This window comes from Trachemys scripta, chromosome 7 (genome assembly GCF_013100865.1).
Source record: "Trachemys scripta elegans isolate TJP31775 chromosome 7, CAS_Tse_1.0, whole genome shotgun sequence".
Lineage (NCBI taxonomy): Eukaryota > Metazoa > Chordata > Testudines > Emydidae > Trachemys > Trachemys scripta.
Window position 1 is genome coordinate 23,907,784 of NC_048304.1, and position 23,935 is coordinate 23,931,718.

Below are 23,935 nucleotides of genomic sequence, written 5' to 3' on the forward strand. Positions count from 1 at the left end.
AAGCTTTCGTGGGTAAGAACCTCACTTCTTCAGATGCAAGAAGTGAGGTTCTTACCCACGAAAGCTTATGCTCCCAATACTTCTGTTAGTCTTAAAGGTGCCACAGGACCCTCTGTCGCTTTTTACAGATTCAGACTGACACGGCTACCCCTCTAATATTCTGATAGATTCTGAAGGCTTGGGAATAAAAATTCAACCTACTAATAAGGAGCCTGAACATCATTTAGCAAGTTCTCGGAATACGAAAACACGTCACTCTGCTCTCAGCTTCTCGCTACACCCCAGGTGGGCAATAATCCCCCAGAAATGCATCACCCGTTAAGTGTTATTGCCTAATTACAGAAGCCAGCAAACGCACTGGGTAACAGTAAGAAAGGATAATGAATGAAAGCAACCAAGAGAGCATACTTAATCAGTGTCTGTGCGATAAACTTTCATATGAAATTAGAAACAAAATCACAACTACCTGAATGTTAACGAAAGGGAATACAAAATAATGGGTGAGCTATTGGGCATGTCCTTGCTGCTTCAGCCTTCCCTCGCCATGAAACCAAGGATAAAGGCATTGTACAGAACAACAGCAAGGAAACAACAAGACAATTACAACATAGCAACAGGAGATCTTGCATATTCAGGATTAACAAGCAGAATCCAAGCCTAGGCCCTAATATTACACTTCCATCTTCTAAATGATTACGGACTCCAAAACTCTTGCAAACAGCAGCAGCTGGGAGAGGTTAAGCTTCTTTCCACAAGACTAGATCTTTTGCCTATTAGTAAGGAGCTCAACATGGTAGGCATGATGAGGGATCAAGAAATCTAGGAGAAAGTGATGCCTAGCAGAATATGTTTATGAGACTGACCCTAATGCATCTATGTTTAATGAGATTCAGGAGGCACAGCCAGGGATAAGTAGCAGCTCTGCCAATCACCTGAAGGAGAGAGATTAGTAGTTGTGCAATTATATTGATACGTGCTCACTAAAGTAGTTAGATGTTCCTGAAATTAACCCACGCAAGTGCACGGCACGATATAAAATCCCACCAAAATAACTGACTGAAAGAGTGGAGGGAATCATGTGGGCCCAGATGGCTTGGCCTGCCCCAAGGGGTTAATTGGTTTTGACAAGCTGTCATTCACTTAGAATGGTAGTTTCACCTGGAATCCCAGGTGGGGTTGTATTTGCCGACTCAGTCCTGGCCAGAGAATGGAGGAGTCAGGGTCTCTCTCACTCTCACACACACACTTTCTTTCCTTAGTGGGTGATTAAAATCACCTTCTGCCCCCAAAGGCATTCTCTCTCTAGGTCCTTGCTCAGTGGCTACAACGGAAGGCTTGGAGGACTAGAAGAGGGAATAAAGAAGAGAAGGGAGCTTGGCAAGTTAGCACAGTGCAGCCTGGAGGTCAAGAAACTTTCCCTCCTGTAGACCACCGGAATCCTGTGAAAGGGAGGAAAAGTAGTGTCACTGACCTGGAATGTGGAGATTAAAGGCCAGAAGGACATTAACAAACAGGTCAGGCAGTTGCTCTGTGGTATCTGAGGGCAGCCCCTCTTCAATCACATCCAACAAGAACTGGACAAACTGTGAGTTGAGGTGCTCTGTACATGAGGAGAAAAGGGCTTTCAGTATCTGGTGCTGATCAAACATGCTACCTTCCCTGATGCAAGACATCGCCTGCTTCTTTTACACTTGTGAGCATAAATCAGCTGCAATTTCAGCCACCCAGGAGGTAATGCCCAGGTTATTAGATGGCCAGCTGTGGGGTCTTTTGGTAGGAGATGTGAATGGCTCAGAAAAAAAAACGATGCCCATTTCACAGCAGTGCTAGGAGCAGGGCACCCGATGAGCAGTTTTGCTGAGTAAATGCATTCCCAAATTTCTATTCTAGCTACTGTCCCAGCAGCAAACCAACCAACGAACATAAGCATTATGGGCAAGAAGAGATTTATATTCTTGCCCAATAGTTTAGTCTATTTAAAATTAATCCAAATCATTAGCAGTAATTCATTTTAGCCTAGCTATTAGGAAAGTGCTGCAGCCCATGCAAACAAGGCCACCTGCAGGAAATAATCACCAGGTTATACTAGGAGAGGAATACATGTTTCTGCAAGCTTTGAGACAGTCATTCTGTGCTCCCCATTTCACTGGCTTCAGAGATTGTGCATCGTTATCATGGAGTCTAGTGAACTGGCTAAGGAGACTCCTACACAAACCTCTCCAACAGCAGCTACGTCTCTCAGGGATGTGGAGAGTCCCTCCTGTTATTCTAGTGTATGTCTACACTGAAGCGCTGCCGCAGCTGTGCCACTGGAGTGTTTCAAGGGCAGACAAGCCCTTAGGCTTTTTGGCAACGTTGGGACAACGACTCTCCTAGGTTGTGCTGGTGCAAAATTGGGAGAGGGAATAGAGAAGGTGTAGGGGGCATCTGTTTCTCTCCTCCCATGCACGCGGCAGGGAGAATCCCCCTCTAGCACTCTGGAAAGCTCTTGGCCACCAGGAACCTCCCCAAGATGTCTAGGCAGTAGATTTCCCTCTCCTCTATGCACTCAGTTCTTACCATAGTGGTGATATGGCAGCGGCTCTCCCATGGAGAATATCATAGCCAGCACCAGTGCAGAGTAGCACATCTTTTGATGGTCTGCAAGATAAAACCATAGATCCAGCCATTAATACTTCCAAGTGTCTGCCCTCTGGTTTGAGGTGATAAGTAATTTAATACATATAGGAAGGTAGGCAACTACCCTCTCCCTCTTAAAGAAGAATCTCAGCTGTGAGGCTTAGAAAAGACTTCCAGCCAATTAATGATGGCAAGGCAGAGGGGCATTTCAGGACAGCTGGCATGCTGCAATACAAACAAACACCTGTATCTAACATTACATGTATTTGACTGTATCCCTCTCTCTACACTCTTCACATATTATTAGTCATATTCCACTGTACGCTCTTTGGGACCAGGACCATGTCTTCCTATGTGTTTGAGAACACCCAGCACAACAAGCCTTGATCCTAATGGGGGCCTGTGAGCACTGCAATGATAAATACATTAATTAACAGCACAGTGAGGTAGCACAGGATAAACTCAGGAAATTTAGATTCAGTTGCCATATTTAATTTCCCAACACCCATTCTTAAAAAAAAGAAAACAAAACCCACAACAAGCAGCATTTGAGAGGATCTTTTGTTCCCTGCAGCTCTGTCAATGCACCTCACACTTGATTTACACCATCTCCTATTAGTCTAATCCTGTACTTTCCCTCACAAGCACACACCTAGCTCTGCCAAGGCACCTCTCTTCTGACATATACTGTGCCTGCTAGTATAATCTTCGACTTCTTGTGAATATGAGGTCCAGTTCCAATCACATGTTAACCACTAACACAGACGGCATCTCAACATCTGAACCCGCAAGAAAGAGCAGTTACAGACAAAAAGTTCATGAAAGGGGGCCAGGGTTAAAAAGAGGAAACCCATTTTCATCTGTGACCTAAGGTAGGGTTTGAATGCACATCTGTAGAGAAGACAGGCCAGTTTCGTAACTCATGTCAGAATCCAGTCCCTCATGTTTTTTTACACAGAGTTTGGAAAATACAGAGAGAGAGAGAGTGAGTGAGTGAGTGTGTGTGTGTGTGGGAGGGGGGGGTTGGGGGGCGGGGCAGAGGAGTTTGATGGGCTGAAGTTTCCTTTGATACATATTATTTTTATAGAAATTGCACAATTCATCCAGCTTTGGAGGACACACCCCTGAACTACACCAACACAACAGCTAAGTGCTCCAGTGGAAAGGAAAGAGGCAAAAGAAGCAGGGTGGGGATGAACATGGTAGACATACGTTTTCAGTCAATTTGGGGATCATAATGAATGTTCTTGGTTTTTCCTTCTTTCTTAAGAGGCTCCTAATAAAGATGACAGGTGAATAATTAAAATCTTCTCTGTGCCGTCCCTGGACACCTCCAACAATTTGTTTATAACTGGAACCAGAAAAGCACCCATGCTTCTAGCCATCTTTAAATACTTCCTGCTTCAATGGTTAATATGTCATAGCTAGGTTTCTTTGCTACTGTGTCTGCATTCTTCCATTTTCAATGGATCAGCTCTGGCTAAGTTTGTTTAAAGTCACCTGAGACTGCGGCACACAATGCTCAAGACTCCAGGTGTGCATTCTGCTGGCTTTCCAGGATACACTTGTCTCATGCATCAATCTGTCCCACAACCTGCTAGTCTAGCACAATTTGCACTGGCAGTAGCTATACGTGAATGCTCCACAGAATCACAACCACTGCCTTTCCTGAATCTTAATTAGCTGGTGTGCTTCAGTAGGGGTTTATAGAAGAACCATACAACAGTGCATATGTCACAATGAAATACAGTATATATCCCCTCAATTCCATCTGGAAGATTTTGGGAAGTGGAGCATTAATGTTTGTGCTGTGCTTTGGAAGTGCAGAGTGCTAGATAAAGGCTAAATACTATGTTCAGTTACATCTACCTGATAGTGATTGGGCCACTTATACATATGATATAAATAAAACCTAGGTGTGGTTTTTTTGTGTTCTTTTTTTAAAGTTGAACAGAAAGGTACTTTTTATGCCTTGAAAATGTCGATTTGATAAAAGTTTTCCGTCCAACATATATTTCCATAATGATGCCATATTTACTACAAGAGGCACTCTGTCTCTAATTCATTGCCAGAGCACCTCACCCAATCCCCCATCCTGCCAGATCTAAATATACCATCTGCGAAGGGTCTTGTGCCATACAGAGTTTGTTCTTGCATGTACAGACTACAATTTTATCACTGTGGTATCTTACTGCTACGGAATTGACTGAAACCTGGTGATCATTATTGAGTGCAGTAGCTGTATCATGAGAAGAAGGTGCCAAAGAACCATATAAAGTCTAATGCTCCTGAAAAGCAATCTATACTAATGGTCTCTTACAAACAGACTGAGGGAATCCAGTTGAGTCAAACAAACACACACCATCACACATAAGCTGCTTGTCCAGAACTCTTCAGATTGTAAACTCCCTGGGCAGAGATGGTGTCTAGGTCAATGATGCTTAACCAAAAATATTACAGCATTATTAAGATTAAGAGATTACTGGATAGAGGTCTATAGATTGAATGGCTGAGAAGGTAAACCAGGCACTCCTAGTTAGTCTCATAATACAAAAATGAGGGACACTCAATGACATTTTGAAAAACAAAATTCAGAATGAATCTGTGAAACTCTCTTCTACAAGATATAACTGAGGACACAGCTTAGTTTAATTAAAAAAAAAGAACTGGACATTTGTATGGATAATGGGAATGTGCAATTAGAGGGGATGCGTAGGGAGAATATGGGGCGGGGAGGGGGTCAAGTGACTCCCCAGATGGGCCAGCGGGGAATGGGGAGGGAGAGGCTCTCTGTCTTTCTCTCCCTGTGCCTCTCCCCTGGCATGGTCAGCTGCTCTCCCTGTCCCTGGCAGCTGGGCAGGGAGCAGGATGGAGCCACTTCTGCCTTAAAGAGCCTGGCTGGGAGGCTCGCTCTCACATACACACGCACTCACCTCCTAGCCAGGCTCTTTCAGGCAGAAGCAGCTCCATCCCACTTCCCACCCAACTGTCAGGGACAGGGAGAGCAGCTGAACATGTGGGGGGAGGAGGGGAAGGGAGAAAGAGGAGATGCAGGGAGAGAAGGACAGAGCCTCCACCCCCCCCCGCACGGAACGTGGGACAGGGAAGAGTGCTGTGGCCCTGGGCTGGGCACAGGGCGGGAGGAGTCACTGGGCAGAGGAGACATGTGGGGTGGTCATGTGTCCTTCCTTTTAGCTGGTACCCACCCAGTATGGGAAGGCACCAGTCGCCGATCCTCATTACCTAGAGTTGGGAAGAAATTTCCTGTCCTAACTGTCCAGGTGTAATTGTCTTACATCCTCTCTGAAGCACCTGGTGGGGGCCATTGTCAGAGGCAGTATGCTGGACTCTTCCTGTGTTCCTACTAAGGCTCTGGTTTGTGCTTTAGCTTTAAAGGCAATACTGGAACATGAATAAACGCTGACTTGAGAGCAGTGTAATCACTCAATACGGAAGCAAGTACATGGTTTATTATCAGTATATTGAATGATAGGCTGATGTTTTGGGGCATTCCAACCTTCCCTAGTCCCTTTCAAGATACTGGACACTCACTGTATCCTCTACAATGTGTTGAAGAACTGAGGCAATAATCAATCATGACTTTTTTTTTTTAGGATCATAACAATGGCCGGATGGGGGAAAAAATAGCATTAATACAATTCTTTTGTAAGAATACAAGACTGTAATTCAGCCGAGGGACTCTATTGACATCAGATGGCACGCACACAGCTCACGTGGTTACAAGGGGCAGTAAGGCATGCAGTGAACTCCTGCCACAGATTTCTCAAACTCGCTGTGGTATTCTGCAAGAGAGCCCTTTGCTGAAACATATTTTCTGAAGCTTCTTGAAGGTCTTCATAAACCCCACCTAACCCCACCTCAAAATGCAGCAATGGAAAAGCTGGGTAGGGTAGGTGAGGATCAATCAGTGCTCAATTCGTAATGAAAGAGGTGCCAGGGCTCAAGCAATTTTAAAAAAAAAAAAACTTTCATAACTGACATAGAAGTGCCGGGGCTAGGAACTGCTAGAGGTGCCGGGGCTCAGCCCTGGCACAAATGAAGCACTGGCGAGGATTGTCTCCAATGCTCAAATGAAAAGATTTGACAGTAGAGTTGTGTGTATATTGAACTGCAACAGGGAATGGTCGTGATTACAGAGGAGATTATCCGTCTGTTTTCCTTAGAATTGTTCTGGTTAATTCTGCCTCACTGTGTCTTCTTATAAACCCTTCTAACAGCACATTGAGAGATCTGCAAGCCAGCAGCATCACAGGAAAATGACTGTCCAGGAGCAATAAAAACAAAGCATCTGTCAGAAGACCTGGACAGCAGCCAACGTGCTTGCATCAACCCCAGGGTAAGGCTTTTTCATCAAAGGCGTCTGGGATCCATGCAGAGAGCTCGAGCCTCAAGTGTTCCTCTGTAACTAGTCAGGCAGGATCCTGTGGAACTCCTGCAGCCAGCTTTACAATCCCCAGTTGCTTGAGGGTTGGCATGGATTGCTCTGGCCCCTACCAGCCACAAAAGGATTAGATACTCTACAATATATCAGACAATGGAGGAGCTGCTATTCTCAAATTCCTAGGGCCAAAATAAGCTTAAGTCACTTCCTGATTCAAGGTCATTTCATTCACGGTACTGTTTGCAGTTAGTTCTCTGTGACAGGAATCTCAGTGCTTAGCTCCAAAATGGTATGTGGATACTGGTAAAGCCTTACAAATCTATCTTTGGGTGACAGGAAAAAAAACACCCTGCAGGTTGGCCAGGGGCAAGAATACAGGCCCATATTATCACTTCTCACCACTCGCTTTCTTTGTGGCTGGAGCCCTCCTGCTTTATGATGAGCTGCTGTTTAAATCAACTTTCCATTGAAGTGAATGGAACATCAGCACACACAGGGTTTTTTGGCAGCTCAGGCAACACACACGTGAGGAGGTGCACCTGGCATGCATAACAAGGCAACACAGGATCCAGACCCGACTTTGTAAAGCTACCCCAGCTAAAAGCAGTCTCTGCTTCCTGGCACCTGCCACCTAAGCCAGGGAACACCTCCTTTAGGCAGAATGGGAGCCTTTCCTGATGGGTTTCTCTGATGCCTAAACACTACAGTGCTGCATGGATCAAAAGGCTTATAGTGGTAGAATGCAGCTGCAGTTTAAAGACATCAGGTGAAGGTTAGGGAGGGAGGGGATACTGAGAATGAGTCTCAGAGTCCAAGTCTACTGACTCGGGCTTGTGGCGCTCACACTATGCCACTAAAAACAGCAGTGTAGGCATTGGGGTTGGAGTTGCAGCTCTGAAGCCCACCCCTGTTCCCTGAACTTCAGAACCTGAGCTCCAGCTGGAGCTACAACATCTATACAGTGCTGATGTTTTCAGCACCATCGCACGAGCCTGAGGCTGCAGCCCCTGCCTCTGGGACTCAGTGACACAGGGTTTTAAAACACAGTGTAGACATATCCCGCAAAGTTGCAGGGCAGGAGTCCAATAGGAGAAAATGAAAATGTTTCAGTCCCCGCCCCACCTGTATCCACCACTGTGGTGCGTTGTAGTTGTCCATTAGTGAAGACAGATAATGCCGTAGGGAAGCCAGATTCTACCAGAAGAGCTATAGGATGACCCCATTCTACAAAGAATGCTGGGTACATGTCAAACAGGATTACGATGCTCCACTCACATGGAGCTCAGCAAGGATACGCACAAGTCAGTTACTGTCAGAGCTTGACACTTCCATTCTAAGGGAACCAGACTGGATGGCAGCACTGGGAGCCACACAGCCCCTGGGAACAGTGACCCCTCTGGCCAGTTAATGAGCAATGCCAAGGGGCTCCAAAGGAAGGGATGGCCAGTCTACCTTAACTGCACAGATGAAGGGCAGAGAGAGGCTGAATGCTGCAGCACTGCCCTACCATTGAGTATAGCACGAAAACATCCGCTTGGAGACAAACTTTATGAATTAGTGATGGATGCAAGAGAAAGTTTATTTTTAGATGGCAGCAAACCAGGAGTAACCTTGAACTGGAGGCAAGCATCCTGCTACAGCAAACAATCGGAGCTCCAGCTCCAAGCATTTCCAAGTCAGACAGAAAGAAATGCAATGTGTCATACTCATTGTTAAGGCTACATTTTAGTCATGGGTATTTTTAGTAAAAGTCATGGACAGGTCACAGATGGTAAACAAAAATTCACAGGCCCGTGATCTGTCCATGACTTTTACTAAAAATACCTACCATGACTAAAACTTGGGCGGGGGGGTGGGGGGGAGACAATCCGGGGGTGTCAGTCCGGGGGCGCCACAGGTGCTGGGGGAGGGGTCGAGGTGACCTGGGACACCCTCTGCTGCTGGAGGAGAGGGGGGCTGGGCCATGGCGCGTGGCCTGGGACTCCCGCTGGTACTGGGGGAGAGGCTGTAGCCCGGACCCCAGTGGTACTGAGGGAGGGAGGGCCAGGCTGCGGCTCATGGCCCAGGACCCCCACTGGTACTGGGGACATGGTTGGCGTGGCTCCCTACCCAGCTCAGTGTCCCTGCAGCTCCTGGGCCAGCACCAGCTGCTGCAGAAGTCATGGAAAGTCACAGAATCCATGACTTCAGTGAGAAACTCGTAGCCTTACTCATTGTGTATGGCTGATAAGCCAATGTAATTTAAAGAGAAAGTTTATATGGTATAAGCATAATGAACTAAGCCCTTGCTGTATTAACCCAATATGCACTGTGCTGCTCCTAGCTTAAAGCACTTTTCAATCACTCCCCTTTTGAAATGCATGATGTCAGAGTCTAAGCACAGAGGAGTACAGAGGGCACTGCATTAGGCTCACCCCTAATTTCCCAAGGCCAGAAGGAAGCACTGTGATCATCTTAGTCTGAACTCCTCTATAACACAGGCCAGAGAACTTCACCAAAATAATTCCTAGACCAGATATTTTAGAAAAACCCCAGTCTTAATTTGTCTAGCTTCAACTTCCTGCCACTGGACCATTCAGCCACATCCGTCCTTTCTATTACACAGACTGCTTGGCTGGTATGGGCAAGCTGTGAGTTAGAGACACAGTAAATTCCATGACCTTTGTGACGTTGCACCCCATAACGCTTTATAGAAAAATGCTTACGAGTGTTAATATGACATAGCTGGAATATGTTTTATGCTAATATGCCATGTAACATCTCTTTGCAAAAGTTATGATCTACTGAGTGTGTTCATCCTATTTGTATGAATGCATCATTCTTGTATCTGAAACGAGGAATATAAAATACAACTGAGGTCCTATTGTAGTTACGCAAAATGTGGGCCACGAATGGTGGTTTGGAATCTCGATGGCTCCCATTAAACAGGACAATTGGTTGTAAATGGGTCTGTTTACTTGTAAGTCTTCGTGTATACATGTGTGCTGGCAAGAGGGTAATGAAGTCTTACAGTGACATGTGAACCTGGGCGTAGTACCATTTCTAGTGTCCATCACCAGAGTATCCAGCTGCTGATCAGGTCAATTAGATCTGTTTAAACTGGCAGGTGCTTGAAGAGTCTGGGAACCACATGGATGGAACTTTTAAAAAACATTTTAAAGTAAACCAATCTTCAAGCCAACCCCACGCCCCGAGCCCCAGATCTCTGGTTACAAAGAGAAGAGAAACACGTGAAGGGAAAATGGCATAACAGTAAAGGCAGCACAACCTATTACAGATGGGACCTGTTCAGCATGGACAAACTATTCTGTTTAAGCAGTATTAGCAGCTGGTTAAGTGCTGAGTTGCCCTTAATTCATTATTTAAATCCTATGGAGGCAGAGGTTTGAAAGTCTGTCTTTTGGATCAGACCAGAGTCTATTTTTGACCTGTATTTACTATAACCTCTTAACGCTCCCTCCTGCATTATAGAAACCTAGCTAAACGGAGCTTTTCCACCAAAATCAACAGGAATAGACAGGGCAGGTTTCTGAAGAGAATATGTACATCAATACATCCATCTGGGAAGGCAGAATCCTTGGCAGCGGTGTAGTTCTAGTGCATGCAGAGTGAGACTACGCTGTATAGTGCATTCAGGAGTGAGGGTGAGAAATAAGTAACCCTTCTGTCCCTGGTTTTAACTGCACACCATTCCCTAGTTCAGCTGTCAGTCCACTGCTCCACACCACAGAGCTAGACAAGTCTAAGCTGCAGACAGACTTTGGAAGCTGCCTGATCCTCTTCCTTCCAGGGAAAGAGGGGGTTCCATTTCATTTGCATGAGGATAAGGACAGACATTCCCGTTATTCCCTCCCAGCTCAGAGGGGTTTTTAGAGTTGCATCTGATGCAAAGGAGGACACAGTCCATTGCTCCATTTCCACACAGCTTTAATTAACGCTTTCCTTCTCTGGGTTGCATCTGACAGTTCACACAGGGGAGAGGAAAGCAGACTGTGAAGTGTCCTCACGCCCTGCACTGAGGGTTGCACTGAGCACGGGCATCGTGTAACACAAGGCAAAAGAGAACCGCGCTCAGCTTGGAAAAGTGAACAAGCTCTCAGGGGAGTTTCCAGCTGTAAGGTTTTTTCTAAGGGTACATCTACACTACCGGGGGGAGTCGATTTAAGATACGCAAATTCAGCTACGTGAATAGCGTAGCTGAATTCGACGTATCGCAGCCGACTTACCCCGTTGTGAGGACGGCGGCAAAATCGACTTCTGGGGCTTTTTGTCGGCGGCGCTTACTACCACCTCCGCTGGTGGAGTTAGAGCGCCGATTCGGGGATCGATTGTCGCGTCCCGACGGGACGCGATAAATCGATCCCCAAGAGGTCGATTTCTACCCGCCGATTCAGGCGGGTAGTATAGACCTAGCCTAAGAGGCAGCAGCAGCAGCCTATAGGGGCTTGTTAAACAGTTTTCTTTGTGTTTGAGATGGAAGCACCACCCATTCTCTCAATTAAACTGTACATACTGACACATTAGCCTCACATGTCTCCCACTCCCCCTTCCTCCCACCAGCCCCTGGTAAGGAGTGATTGTTTTCAGCTGGCTAGTTTCAGATGGTAGATGAGAAAGTCAGCAGAATAAACCAGCTTTAATGTATTAGGAGCACACCTGGAAAAGTATTGAATCCAGTGCCTTTGGAACAACCTATAGTGAGTGCCCTACACACCAGAGCCAGCCCATTCCTGGATGCTTTCATTTGCAACCAGTTCTCAGATATGTTCAGGCTATATGAGGGATCTGACTTCAACTGACTTCAGAGGGAGGGAGAGTATGTGTGTTCCCAGGCCAATGGTGCTGATGACCCCAGGGAGGCAGGTTTTCTGTTAATCTTAATGAAGCGTCAGTTTCTGTATCTGTCCTTTACCTGGGACCCAGGCACACAGCCTGCATCCAGAATGTGCTCTGCATGGCCTCACTCATACACTACCTCCCGTAGGCTACCTGCACGCATTGCTCTGAGGGACAGGTTCAAGGTTTAAGGGATAAATTAAAGAAAGGAAGAGTTATACTTAGTAAAGTGAACTGTCATACTGGTGAGATGTGTTGGGTCACATCTCCCCAGGGAAGGAGTAGAACCTCCACTGCTTGCATTGAAAACTTGACTGGACAAGTGGCCAGGAAGTATAGCGTCAGGAACAATCCTGCATTGACTCCTAGTGTTGGTGGAATGATAAATGGGATTTATCCCCATCTTCAACTTCTCAGAGTCTCGCATGTTTAAACCTCTGGCAGAGTAGCTCCTGACCCTAACAAAGGACCAACGGAAGGAGAGAAGACCTATGAATCTATGACAGGAGCTATGCCTACACACTCTGCACTAACTGGAAGCCTCAATATCACCATCCATTCCAGGCACATTGGTGACACTAATGAGCAACAAGACTAATCGCAAGGAGGGTTATTCCATTTTAGCCAGGACATCTCTCCAGTCGTCAGCAAGGGATGCACACTTAGCAATGGGGTGAAAAGGGTGGTGTACAGAGACAAAGCCTGCCTGAAAGAGGCCAGATTTCTTCCTCAAGGATCTGCATGCATCTTCCATTATCACCATGAAACAAACAGAAAGCTGAAAGACTCAAAGCAACACTTGGCAGAAATAAAGAATAAGCTGAAATGATATTAATTTATGGCACTTCCTGCATAACTGTATATTCAACAGCAAGAATGTGTGGTGCTATAATATATAAGGTATTTATTTATTTAGTCCTAAATCAAAGGATTAAAACCAAAGCTAGGTTTTATAAGGTTTAATTAATGTGATACTTATTTTAAAATAAGCGTACACATCTCCCCTAGAATGCTTAGGGCACACTGAACTGGAAGCTCAGGATGGGCTAGAATTCCAAAATGTAAATTCCCCAACAGCACGTAACCTTTCTAATGGAAAGCCATGCCCCTAGGGAGTCACACCTAGGAGCAGTCCATAACTACGGCTCACCTTGCGTATGAGTCTGCATGTCACGAGCCAGCTCCATTGGAAGGACGGAGTTAACGAGAGTGGAGATAATAGCAGCGTCCAAGTTGCACATTGCTCCAAAGCACTTCAGCAGCAGCAGCCGCAATGGCACTCGGTGTTCCTAGAAAGAAAGGAATCCTTCCAATTAGACAAAACCACAATTGAGTACTTGGTTCAAGCAGGGAGCTTGCAAGTCCACACTTACTGTGACAGTGCAGGTGAGTGAGCAGAAGCGCTAGGCAGCCCAATGTTTCAACCCATTGTCAGATATGGCACAGATCTTTCCAGTGTACAAGTTGATCTAGCCCCAATACCAACTTTTAAAAACTGTACAGATTTTTTTAAAACTCATCTTGGTGCTGGAATCAGCTACTAATGCCTGTACTATTGATGCTAACAAAAGATACAGGGCAGCAATAGCTCACACCTGAAATACCGTGCATCTTATCTGCAGTTTGACTGTCGTGACGAGACAGATGAAGAGAGCCTAGAGTGTAAGATCCTATTTTGGCTCCACCAAAACCAGATCTGATTCAATCTGAATGCCTGTGCCTCTTACAGGGATGCAGAGCTTTCATGACCCCGGTAAGGAGGGGGACGATACAGTGCTCCTAGAAGACCTATAGCTTGCAAACGCCCCCACTTTACTTCAGGAGTAATCTCAGGGGCTGGTCTTCACTACCCGCCAGGATCAGCGGTAGAAAATCGATCTCTCGGGATCGATTTATCACGTCTCGTCGGACGTGATAATCGATCCCTGAATCGACGCACTTACTCCACCAGTCCAGGTAGGAGTAAGCGCCGTCGACGGGGGAGCCACGGCAGTGGATTTGCCGCCGTCCTCACAGCGGGGTAAGTCGGATCAGATATGTCAAATTCAGCTACGCTATTCCCGTAGCTGAATTTGCGTATCTGAAATCGATTCCTCCGCCGCCGCCCCCCCTCACCCCCCGTAGTGTAGACGTAGCCATAGTGAAGTGCCGAGTGTGGAACTGAAAAGGAGTTTTAGCACCTCAAGATCCATCAGGATCTATTAAAATCTAAACCAATTTTGCAGCATCTCTGATAATTAATGAAAAGGACCTTGAAGGGCTGCTATAAAGTTGTCAGGTTTCATGCTGAGAGAATGGGTTTTTAATCAGAAGGCTTTGAGTGCACAAAGCAGAAATTCCATCATCGAGTCTCTTTTCAAGGCAGTGGTTCTGCTTGATCCTGAAGCCCACCCTCTCCCTGACAGGAGCCCTGAGGCTAAGCTTCACTTGATATCACTCCAAACACCAGCCGACAAACTGGTTAGAGAGATCAAAAGAAACCCAGAAGAACAGAGAGAGGAATCCTGGCACCAAGTGTCACAGGTACTAAAGTCCAATGGGTAACTGTACCACTTTCCATATGGTCATTCGTCCTGTGAAATCACGTTCACAGAGCACACCATGGAGAGCAAGAATGCACTGGGAAAGCCAGCAGCCTGGGCTGTGTACTCCTGACTGGGCTTCCCAGTTCTCCCAAACATGTTGCGGCCTCTTCCATAGCCAAGCTCTGGGTTTATACAGAACAATGTTTTATTAAAAGCTGACTGCACTGTTTGCTGTGCTGTGGCTGGGGACTAAGGAAGAATCTTCTATCCATGTTTAAGTGCTACCACAGTGAGCCTTAGGAAGCGAATGGGCAGAGAAATATTTCTATAGGCACGGAAGGCAAACTCCCCACTTCTTCCTCTGAACATCAATTTCCTTCCTCAGTCCCAGGGCGGCTCCTCACAACCCACTTTCCTAATCAGAGCTGTTAATTGATGCATGGCTCTACATCAGTAAAGAGAGGAGAAGCCACAGCCTGTCGGCTTTCCCAAGGCATTCTCGGAAATCCTTCCTCTAGACTGCTGCTTCTGTTCCTTTGTGAAGCTAAAAAGAAAGCAGCAATCTTTACCTTTCCAACCGCTTACAGGTACAGTACTAGATACTGCTCCTGAAACTAGACTCAAGTCCGACCTCCTCATCGTCCATGTAAGCTCTGCACAACCCACAAGTCTAATACATAGTTACCTAAGTGTGCAAGAAGGATTTTCTGAAACTCAGTCTCATTCAGGGAGCAAACTGTCCAAACAGGGAAAAGTTTTACATACATTCATGCTTGTTAACCCTTCTCCTTGGAGTCTACAGGGAAACCTCTATTAGAAGATAGGAAGAATGCAACACCTCTTACCATCTGATAATATGCCACAAGGGACAGGACTGATTCAAACTCATTCTTTTTGCACATTTTCTTGCAAACGTCAGGATCTGCATCTGTCTGGAAACACAATCGAACAAGTGAGATTGTTGGCATACTGGAGAAGCCAAAGGGTCTCTATCTGGAACACAGAGAGGCCCCAAGTCAGGCTGGCCTTTCAGCAGGATAAAGAACTGGTCCCATCCCACCAGCTCCTCCATCCCCAGGACTTCAGTCTCCATAGCCCAACCACCCTACAAAGAAATTAGGAGGGAAGCACAAAGACACTGCCTGGGGAAACAGCTGCCCTAGAGATTCCATATCAAAGTGAACTCCTGGAACTACCTTAGTGCCGTGCAGAGTCTCTCCCTGCGTGTCTTACATGCTGAAAGCATCTGAAAAAGGTGAACCAAGAAGGGTTTTGAAAATATTGCAAAATATTGCAGTCGCACCCAGAAGCCCCAGTCAGCGCTGGGCTAGTTATGTGAGACACACACACACACGATGCTTGCAATCTATAATCTGTAAACATTTTGGTTACGGTTGCATTGTCTTCCTCAAACTTGGCAGATCTCACCCTGCAGAGTTAGTGGGGGGGAGAGGGAGGAGAAACAGAGGAAGCTGGATTAAGCCCATCTGATGAGCTGTATGTTTTAGGGGTGGTCTTCACTTAAAAATTAGATCAACCTAGCTACGTTGCTCAGGGGTGTGAAAATCTTCATGCCCTAAGTGTTGACCTAGCCCCCCACTGTGGATGCAGCTAGGGGTCGACAGAAGAATTCTTCTGTCAACCTAGCTACTGTCTCTTGGAGAGATGGACTGATGGCAGCAACAGAAAAACCCCTTCTGTTGACACAGCAAGCATCTACACTAAGGCACAGCTGTAGCTCCAGAGCGGTGCTGCTTTATCGTCCGCAGTGTAGATGTGCCCTTGGAGAAGCAGCTGAAGCTCATGTGTTCAGAAGGAATTAAGAGTTAGGACCTTCTACACTGGCCTTCACAGAGTGTTGGAAACAGTGTTTTTAAACAGTCCCAGTAACACTTTTCACAGTTTAAAGACCAGCATGGGCAGGACCAGGCAGTGTTAGCACGTTGTTAGGGCTTAGGCTAGAACACGGATATTGTTTGACCTGTGCATGCTGGCCAGCCAAACCATGAAACAAGTTTCCAGTGGAACAGTGTTCAACTGAGCTTGCAGTGTGTCTGGGGAGGAGGTTTTTGGTGGCTATTTATTCACTTTTTAAAGACGGGTGAATAAAGAACTTAGCACTGTAAAACATGGATGGATGATAATTTTGCAAGGTGGATTTAACCATGGTTCCTAAGCACGACAGACCCCAGGCAGCCACAGCCTTATTCAAAAGCTTGCAACTTAAGTCCCAGGCTGCATTACAGTATATATACATACATATGGCAGGGCTTGTTTAACACCCGTTATTAATAAATGGCAACATAATCCCTTGAACAGCTGTCTGATGATTTCACTAAGGGCTTGTCTACAGGGTGAGTTAGAGTGGCGCAAGCCAGGATGCGACTCTGCAATGCCCCAGCTTGCTCCACCATAACTCACTGTGTGGACACTGCTATAGAGCAGCAAAAGTCCCACAGTGCACCTCAGCATACTGTGCTTTCAAGTCACACTCCAGGACTCTTACTGCACTGGAGCAGTGACCAAACAGCGAGTTACTCTGCAGCAAGCTGGTGCATGGTCGAGTCTCGCCTGGCTTGCCAAAAACTAACTCCCCACACGGACAAGCCCTAAGGAAAGAATATTGAGATAGGAAATCTACAAGGGGATCTCAGCTTCACTAAACCTACTTAAGAAAGCAACCCACCAGGATACGGAGCAGCTCTTCCAAGTAGCAGCAGATGACATTTTCATCCTCATAGAGTGCCCAGCTGCGCTGCTGGGCATCATCTTTGTGCCTGGCCAGATCTGCAAAGATCACCTCAAGCCGCTGCTCATCATGGCAGATCTGCCCTGAAGGCAGCCCAGAACTCAGATTCTGCAAGAAGACAGAAAATAAATACCAGTAATAGGGGTCCTGATAGTTAGCAGTTTTTTGGAGAGTAATTGTTTCCATGGGTATCCTTTACCTCAGTCCTGAGAGGTCACTTCATTCAAATAACTGGCAGCAGGTGAACAGTGAGTTTAACTAACTAACTAACTAACTAACACACACACACAAATCTGCTACTTCAGCTTCCAAACACTGTTTTCTGGTTCTGCCCCCCTTCCATTCTTGCAAAGATAATGAAATTACTGAATCAGTGAAAGGAAGCTCCAGGACTGGTGCAGAGTCAGAAATCATCTTTACATCTCCAAAACCTTGACCACAATGCTGAAGAGGCAGTTTTGTTTTCAGAGGGTATGAAAATCATGCTTAGTTCTCATCAGAGGTTCCAGTGCAGAAACATAAGGCTGGACACCGGAGCAGCTGGTTGTCTCAGTTGGATCAATGAGAAGTCTAACATCTGATCAGCTCCAGAAAACATTCCTACAGCCATGGGAATTTATACCTGGGGGTTGCAAGGACCAGATAAGTATAGTTTAGTTCATAAAAATCCTTCCCTCGCTGTTAACAGGAAATGGGAGTGCCACTTGGCTGCAAAAGAGCATGTTTCGTCAATGCTTTAGAAGGACACTGCTGAGTGGAGAGGTTTATTTTCCATCAGAGGAAAAATAATCTACAACTAGCTTCTACAGTAACTCCTCGCTTAACGTTGTAGTTATGTTCCTGAAAAATGCGACTTTAAGTGAAATGATGTTAAGCCAATTTCCCCATAAGAATTAATGTAAATGGGGGGGAGGGGGGAGAAGAGGTTAGGTTCCAGGGAAATTTTTTTCACCAGACAAAAGACTAATACACACACACACACACACACACACACACACACAGTATAAGTTTTAAACAAACAATTTAATATTGTACACAGCAATGATGATTGTGAAGCTTGGTTGAGGTGGTGAAGTTAGAGGGTGGAAGAAGGTGGGATATTTCCTGGTGGATGCCTTACTGCTAAATGATGAACTAGCACTCGCCTTTTTAAGTAGATCAGCAAGTTGAGACAGCAGCTGCTGCCAACAGGCTCCCCCCATCCTGAGCCCTGTCATGTCCCCCCTGCTCTATGGAGATGGGTTAAGGGGGGGCAGGAGCAGGGGGGACAGGGGGACACCCTGACATTAACCCCCCTCTTTACTCCCCCCACACAGCAATAGGAGGCTCCCAGGAGCAGCTCCAAGGCAGAGGGCAGGAGCAGCACATGGCAGTGGGGGAAGGGACAGCTGAACTGCCAGCAATTGATAGTCTGCTGGGCAGCTGCCGCATAGAGAACTTAGGGGAACGGGGAGCTGATAGGGGGGCTGCCGGTCCACTCTGGTTCCAAGCCCCCACCAGCTAGCTCCAACGGGCTGCTCTTTCTGCAAGCAGTGGACATAGCAGGCAGCTGCCAAACAACATTATAAGGGAGCATTGCGCAACTTTAAATTAGCATGTTCTCTGATTGATCAGCAATGCAACAACGAAACATTAACCGGGATGACTTTAAGTGAGGCATTACTGTACTTGTTTTGACCACCACAGTCTGTCAATTTCAAAATAGTTAAGGGAAAAAAACCAACAAGCCACCACACTGGTGGCACCACCCTAAGTGTCAGTTTACTTTCCATTTTCACTTTCCTAACATACGGCAGAGTAATACTACTACTTGCCTTCCCATCTGAGCAGTTCAACACATTTTACAAATATTAGTTTAACTTCACAACACCCACTTGGGCTGCATTATTCTCAGTGTACAAATCCAACGCCATAACAATAAGACCACCTTCCTCCTAGATGCAGGTACCAAGCACATGAGATGTCTAAGCACTTGGGTGGGCAGCCTCTGAACTGAACAGGATAAATGCAGCCTGCCAGGCCAAGAGCAGTAAGAGAAACTGCTCTGGCACTGGATGTGTACCACACGACAGCCTGGGTTACTGGAGCCAGGTCAATCATCGGAGTGGATACTTCTACAAGACACAGTTTTGTCCCACAAAACTGAAAGTTCAGCCAGCAGCTCCTTGGATGTGATCCCAGCAATACAGTCCATTTTTCTCACACTCAGAACTGGCAGATTTTCATTTCACCTGCCAGTTGTGTCAATAATTAATAACAGATTAGTTCATGTTGGTACGGCACTTTGAAGATGTTAAAGCACAGTAAGTGTTAAGTATTAGGATTGCTGCCTTGTGGATTAACCTGTGCAGGAATCAATTCCTCTCAATTTGCTTAGGCTCTGCTTTTCTTTATATAGCCAAGTGAGATGACAGGGCACCGTAGATTTATGAGTTTGTATGTAGTCACAAAGATCAGTAAATCTTCCTTCAGCACAGATCTCTTTCTCAGATTATTAACGTTTCTGGTAGCATTTACCATGTGAAAAATACTGCGTGCGCGCACACACACACACACACACACACACACACACACAATCCTTGCCCTGAAGAGTTTACATGCTTGAGACAAAACAGATGGAAGGTAGGGGAAAGACTAACAACTAAAGAGAAAGGTGGCCAGGTGACAGCCAGCCATATCCTGATAGAATTTTATATGTCATTTTTTTCTATAAATGAAAGTTTACCCTACATCTTAGCTATAAACTAACTATTTTTTTGTGACTATCATGGTACAGGAGTGCCATAGGAGGGGTCTGAATGAGGAGAGAGTATTGTCTGAAGATTAATTCAGGAAGAAGATTCTAGGATAAAGGGGCAGCATTGAAGGTACTGAGATGTCAGAGAAGAAGTGGAGAATGGGGACAGGTTGGGAGGGTACAACACCAGAAGAGGTAAGCATAGACTATCAGAAGGGGAAAAATTATTCAGGGGTTCGAAGGCAAGAACAAGAAGCTTGAACTTGATGAAATGGAACAAGGAAGCCAGAAGAGGTTCAAAGATGGGAGTGACCTGGTCAGATTCATGGGCCATGTTGATGAGACAAAGGAACAAAAGGAAGTGGTTCACGAGGGAGTAACAAATATTGCACTTCTCTGTGCAATGAGAAAAGAGATTCTCGCCCCCCCACCCGCCCCGTCATCACTACTTAAATTTGGGAACAATTTATTTTTCACTACACGTATGATACAACGTGCTGGGCCTTGGACTCAAGAGAGACAGGTGAGGCGAAAAACTGAATCTAGTCATCACTTCGTTTTTGCCCCTTATGCAGCACCTCAGACAGTAAAACCTTTGAGTGGTAACTCACATTAGAAACCAGAGCAGCTCAAGTTCATATTAGAGGAGAGAGCAGAAATCTTTTTTTTAATAAAGCACAAATGCAGCCCAGTTCATCTCAAAGCATGCACTGGTAGCTGCCATAAGCACTTTGAAATGTCAAAGAACAAGCTATTGGCAATGCAGCTGAAACCCAGTAACCCTGAACTGAAAATTTAAGTGCAATGTTCAAGCTGTTTTATTAGAGAGACACTTGTTCATAATTTGCTTAGTGGCGTTTGAGGTGTGAACTAATTAGGACCTTTTTTTTCCACTACATAATTGAAGCACTGAATCAAAGTGTTCTTGTCTCTGTTAATTACACAATCTTTGTCAGGCTGAGATAATGAAGGAGGGAACGTGTTGGTTTAACTATCACAATCCACTACATACAATTGAGAAAGGCATCTTGGGACACTGTGGAGGGACGGAGGAGTGGCCAGCTACATTACCAGCAGGCTGGTGTGAGACAGAGGGTGACTTTCAGAAACAAAGCACAAGCTGATTACAGTCACCATGCTAAACAGTGATTTAAATCACAGAATCAGAACGTAGATGGAAGACACCTACTTGGTCACATCCTTCCGTTTGCCTGTGCAGGTTTGTTTCTTGCAGCACAAGCTCAGGTGCTTTGGCTAGCCCATTTTCAAGTGTCTCAAGTGATGGAACTTCATTGGGAGACTATTCTACATCCAAGGGCCAGCCCCTGTGAGGAGGTTAACTGTGGCCAGTATCTCTTAGTACGTGTCCAGAAATATGCAGGTCTGCTCTTAATAGAGTTCGCAGTCGGGATGCCTTTTTAGATCGTCTACTTGTTTTGATGATTAACCCAAGCTTTTCTTAGCCTCTCAACACTCAAATCTCTGCCTTTATAATCCCCCCTCCATAGGCTTTCCAATTCCAATGAACGTAAATCTGCTAATGGACATGAATGAGATCAATCTCCTAACAAAGTGCTCCAGTCTGACTAGTAGAACCATACCCTGTGCTGTCTTAATGGAATCTCAGCCCCATTCTCATCTCCCCCAGCCTCAGCAATGAGGACAGGTCTCTGCTTATTAAGCAGTTTGGCAGCTATTACAGCCCTGCGGACACGCCACGAGGTCATTTCCAGGAATCAGACTGTTACTTGGGAAGGCAGCGGACACCTTCAGTGAGTGGCTGTAACTGTTTTCATAATGAAATTTGCTTTGCATTTGTTTGTTGTTCTTAACAAAACAGCTGGTCCCCTCCAAATGGAAGGAGAACTGTACACTGCTGCAGGGCTTTCATTTCTGCTAAACAGAACATGATTATTTCCAGAAGCTTCTCTCTTGCCACCTCACCCCTACTGCTAACAAACAGATTGTCGATTCTGGTCTGCAAACTTGGCTGCAGAGCTGCAAAGCTGTTCTTCCTGCTTCTTCTTCCTCCTGTTTTTGTTCCTTTTCTACTTCCCCCTTCTCCCCAAGCCACCAGTTCTGAAAAATCACTGGTGCTTTGAGTACAAACACCTTCCCAGAGACTCCCCTCCAGATCAGCATATAGCAACAGCGGCTCCAACATACAGCAGTTCTTCAGGAGTCACACAAAAGGGACTCTTCTGTATTTCATTCTTTGCTGTTGTAACAAAGGCTGCCCTCCATCCTTCATTTACAAGAGGGGGGTAAAGCTAATTCAGAGAAGAGCTGGTCTGAACAGCTCTCCCCAGGAGACTCTAGTCCAGATTAACAGAGACACTTAATTTAATTTATTGAGCCAAACTCTCCAGGGTAACCTCTCTGAACACGTAACGCTTTCATTTAGGAGCAAGTTTTGCTCCCTGGCTGGGCATGTAGTAATTAAAGAAATCTTCACTGGAAATATAATCCTGTTAGAAAGCAGGATTGTTCTGCAGAGAGGCAGAGTCTGGTGTGTACAGATGTGCAAGCGTGTCACAGGGAGAGAGGAGAGGAGTTACTTGGCTTTCGACCACCACATTAGTTACACTTCAGTAATGTTTTCCAGACTTCGCCTTTCAGGTGTTCCAGCCATCTGTAGGCCTATAAACACTCACTCCTCCGATTTATTCAGCACCAGATTTCTCTGGCTGATGGCAGTCCTTGATCAAGAACTGCAATGAGAAGATGATGTGCTAAAGGGGTCTGGCAATGACTTCCCCAAACAGGGCTACTTCTGTAGCAATTTATGAGCAAAAGGCCTCCTAAGCCCTAACAATTTTCAAAAAATATTAATGCCCTCTCTCTTAGTGAGATACTGCAGGAACCTTTTTTGGCTTGTGCCAAGAGCAAAGCTGCTGTACAAGTGCTTCCCAAGCGTTCCCACTCCTGAGCTCCCCACGCTTCCGAACAAGCAAGGGGAACAAGGCTGCGAAAAGCTAAACGTGCGCAGAGTGGGAGAAATTTTTCAACAAGATGGAAATGTCATTCGTTTTAAGCAACACAGAATTACAGAAGGAAACTGCATTCAGTGCAAAGGGCAGATTGCTTCCAGAAGCAGCAGTACTAGGCAGAAGTGGAGCAACAGTTTGACAGTGTCAGCAATGAGATTTGTCACGGCTAGTTACAGAATGAAAGGTAGCACAGTTCACATACATGCACTAAAGGCATCATAACCCAGTGCCAGCAAGAATCCATTGGAAGTTAATGGGTTTACACACTGGTCCTTGTGACTCAGGTACCTCTTGATGCCAACCGGCAGGGTACACAGTGTTACAGGCATCCCCTTGGTCTGGTCTCTAAATAAGTTTGTCAATGGGCGATATGTGAGGTCTCCTTTGAAAGCCTGTTTCACACTGTTCATCATAATCATTGCTAGAGGTATGTGTGGATAATATGTAAGGAGTTATGTATATACACTGATAATTATGCCAGCTGGGGCTTGCAACCAGACGGTGATAAACAGGTTTCTTTCAGGCAGGAGATGCTTACCTACTTGCCTAGCTACATGTGAACTTCGTAATATATACTTCGCAATGGATGCCTGTTTACAGACAGAGCAAAATGCTAATGAAGAGGCTGCAAAGTCTTCAGGAGAGATTCTCTGAAGGAAATAAATAAGCAGCATGGGGTACCCAGTTTACAAGTGAAGACAATGGATGGTTAGAACTACAATAAAACCTGCCAAGAGCGACCTCTCATGGGAGTTAGCAAAAGTGATTGCTTGTAAGAGAGGTGGTCTCTCTGCAAAGGTTTGCACACCAGAGCGCGATGATGTTCTGTGGCCTCTGCAAGTAGTGACTTGTGACAATTGGTCTCTCTTCAGAGGTGATCTCTAAGACAGGTTTTACTGTATAGCTGGGGGTGCAGAAGTACATACAGGTATCCCTCACCTAGAGACAAGTAGCCTATTGGCTTGTCTTATGAACAGCGCGTCACAGCCAGTCTTGCTGTTTAATATACTGGAAGAGAAACTTTGGGTGAGCTAACTTTTATGAGACAGGCAAATATCTTGTTAGTTAACACTTCTG

The 23,935-nt window shown here is 45.7% G+C and overlaps 1 protein-coding gene across 2 annotated transcripts in view; it reads right to left on the reverse strand.

The window, feature by feature from the left end:
• Positions 1-23,935, reverse strand: part of NCKIPSD (NCK interacting protein with SH3 domain) — a 94,945-nt gene that overhangs the window by 6,619 nt on the left and 64,391 nt on the right. The window contains exons 6-10 of one of the 2 annotated variants that reach the window (XM_034775891.1): positions 17,069-17,239; positions 15,228-15,314; positions 13,008-13,146; positions 2,560-2,640; positions 1,472-1,600 (exon numbers count right to left, since the gene is read on the reverse strand). In XM_034775891.1, coding sequence (XP_034631782.1) covers positions 1,472-1,600; positions 2,560-2,640; positions 13,008-13,146; positions 15,228-15,314; positions 17,069-17,239 — 607 coding nt within the window. The remainder of the gene's footprint in view (positions 1-1,471; positions 1,601-2,559; positions 2,641-13,007; positions 13,147-15,227; positions 15,315-17,068; positions 17,240-23,935) is intronic. The other variant, XM_034775892.1, reaches the window with a different exon arrangement.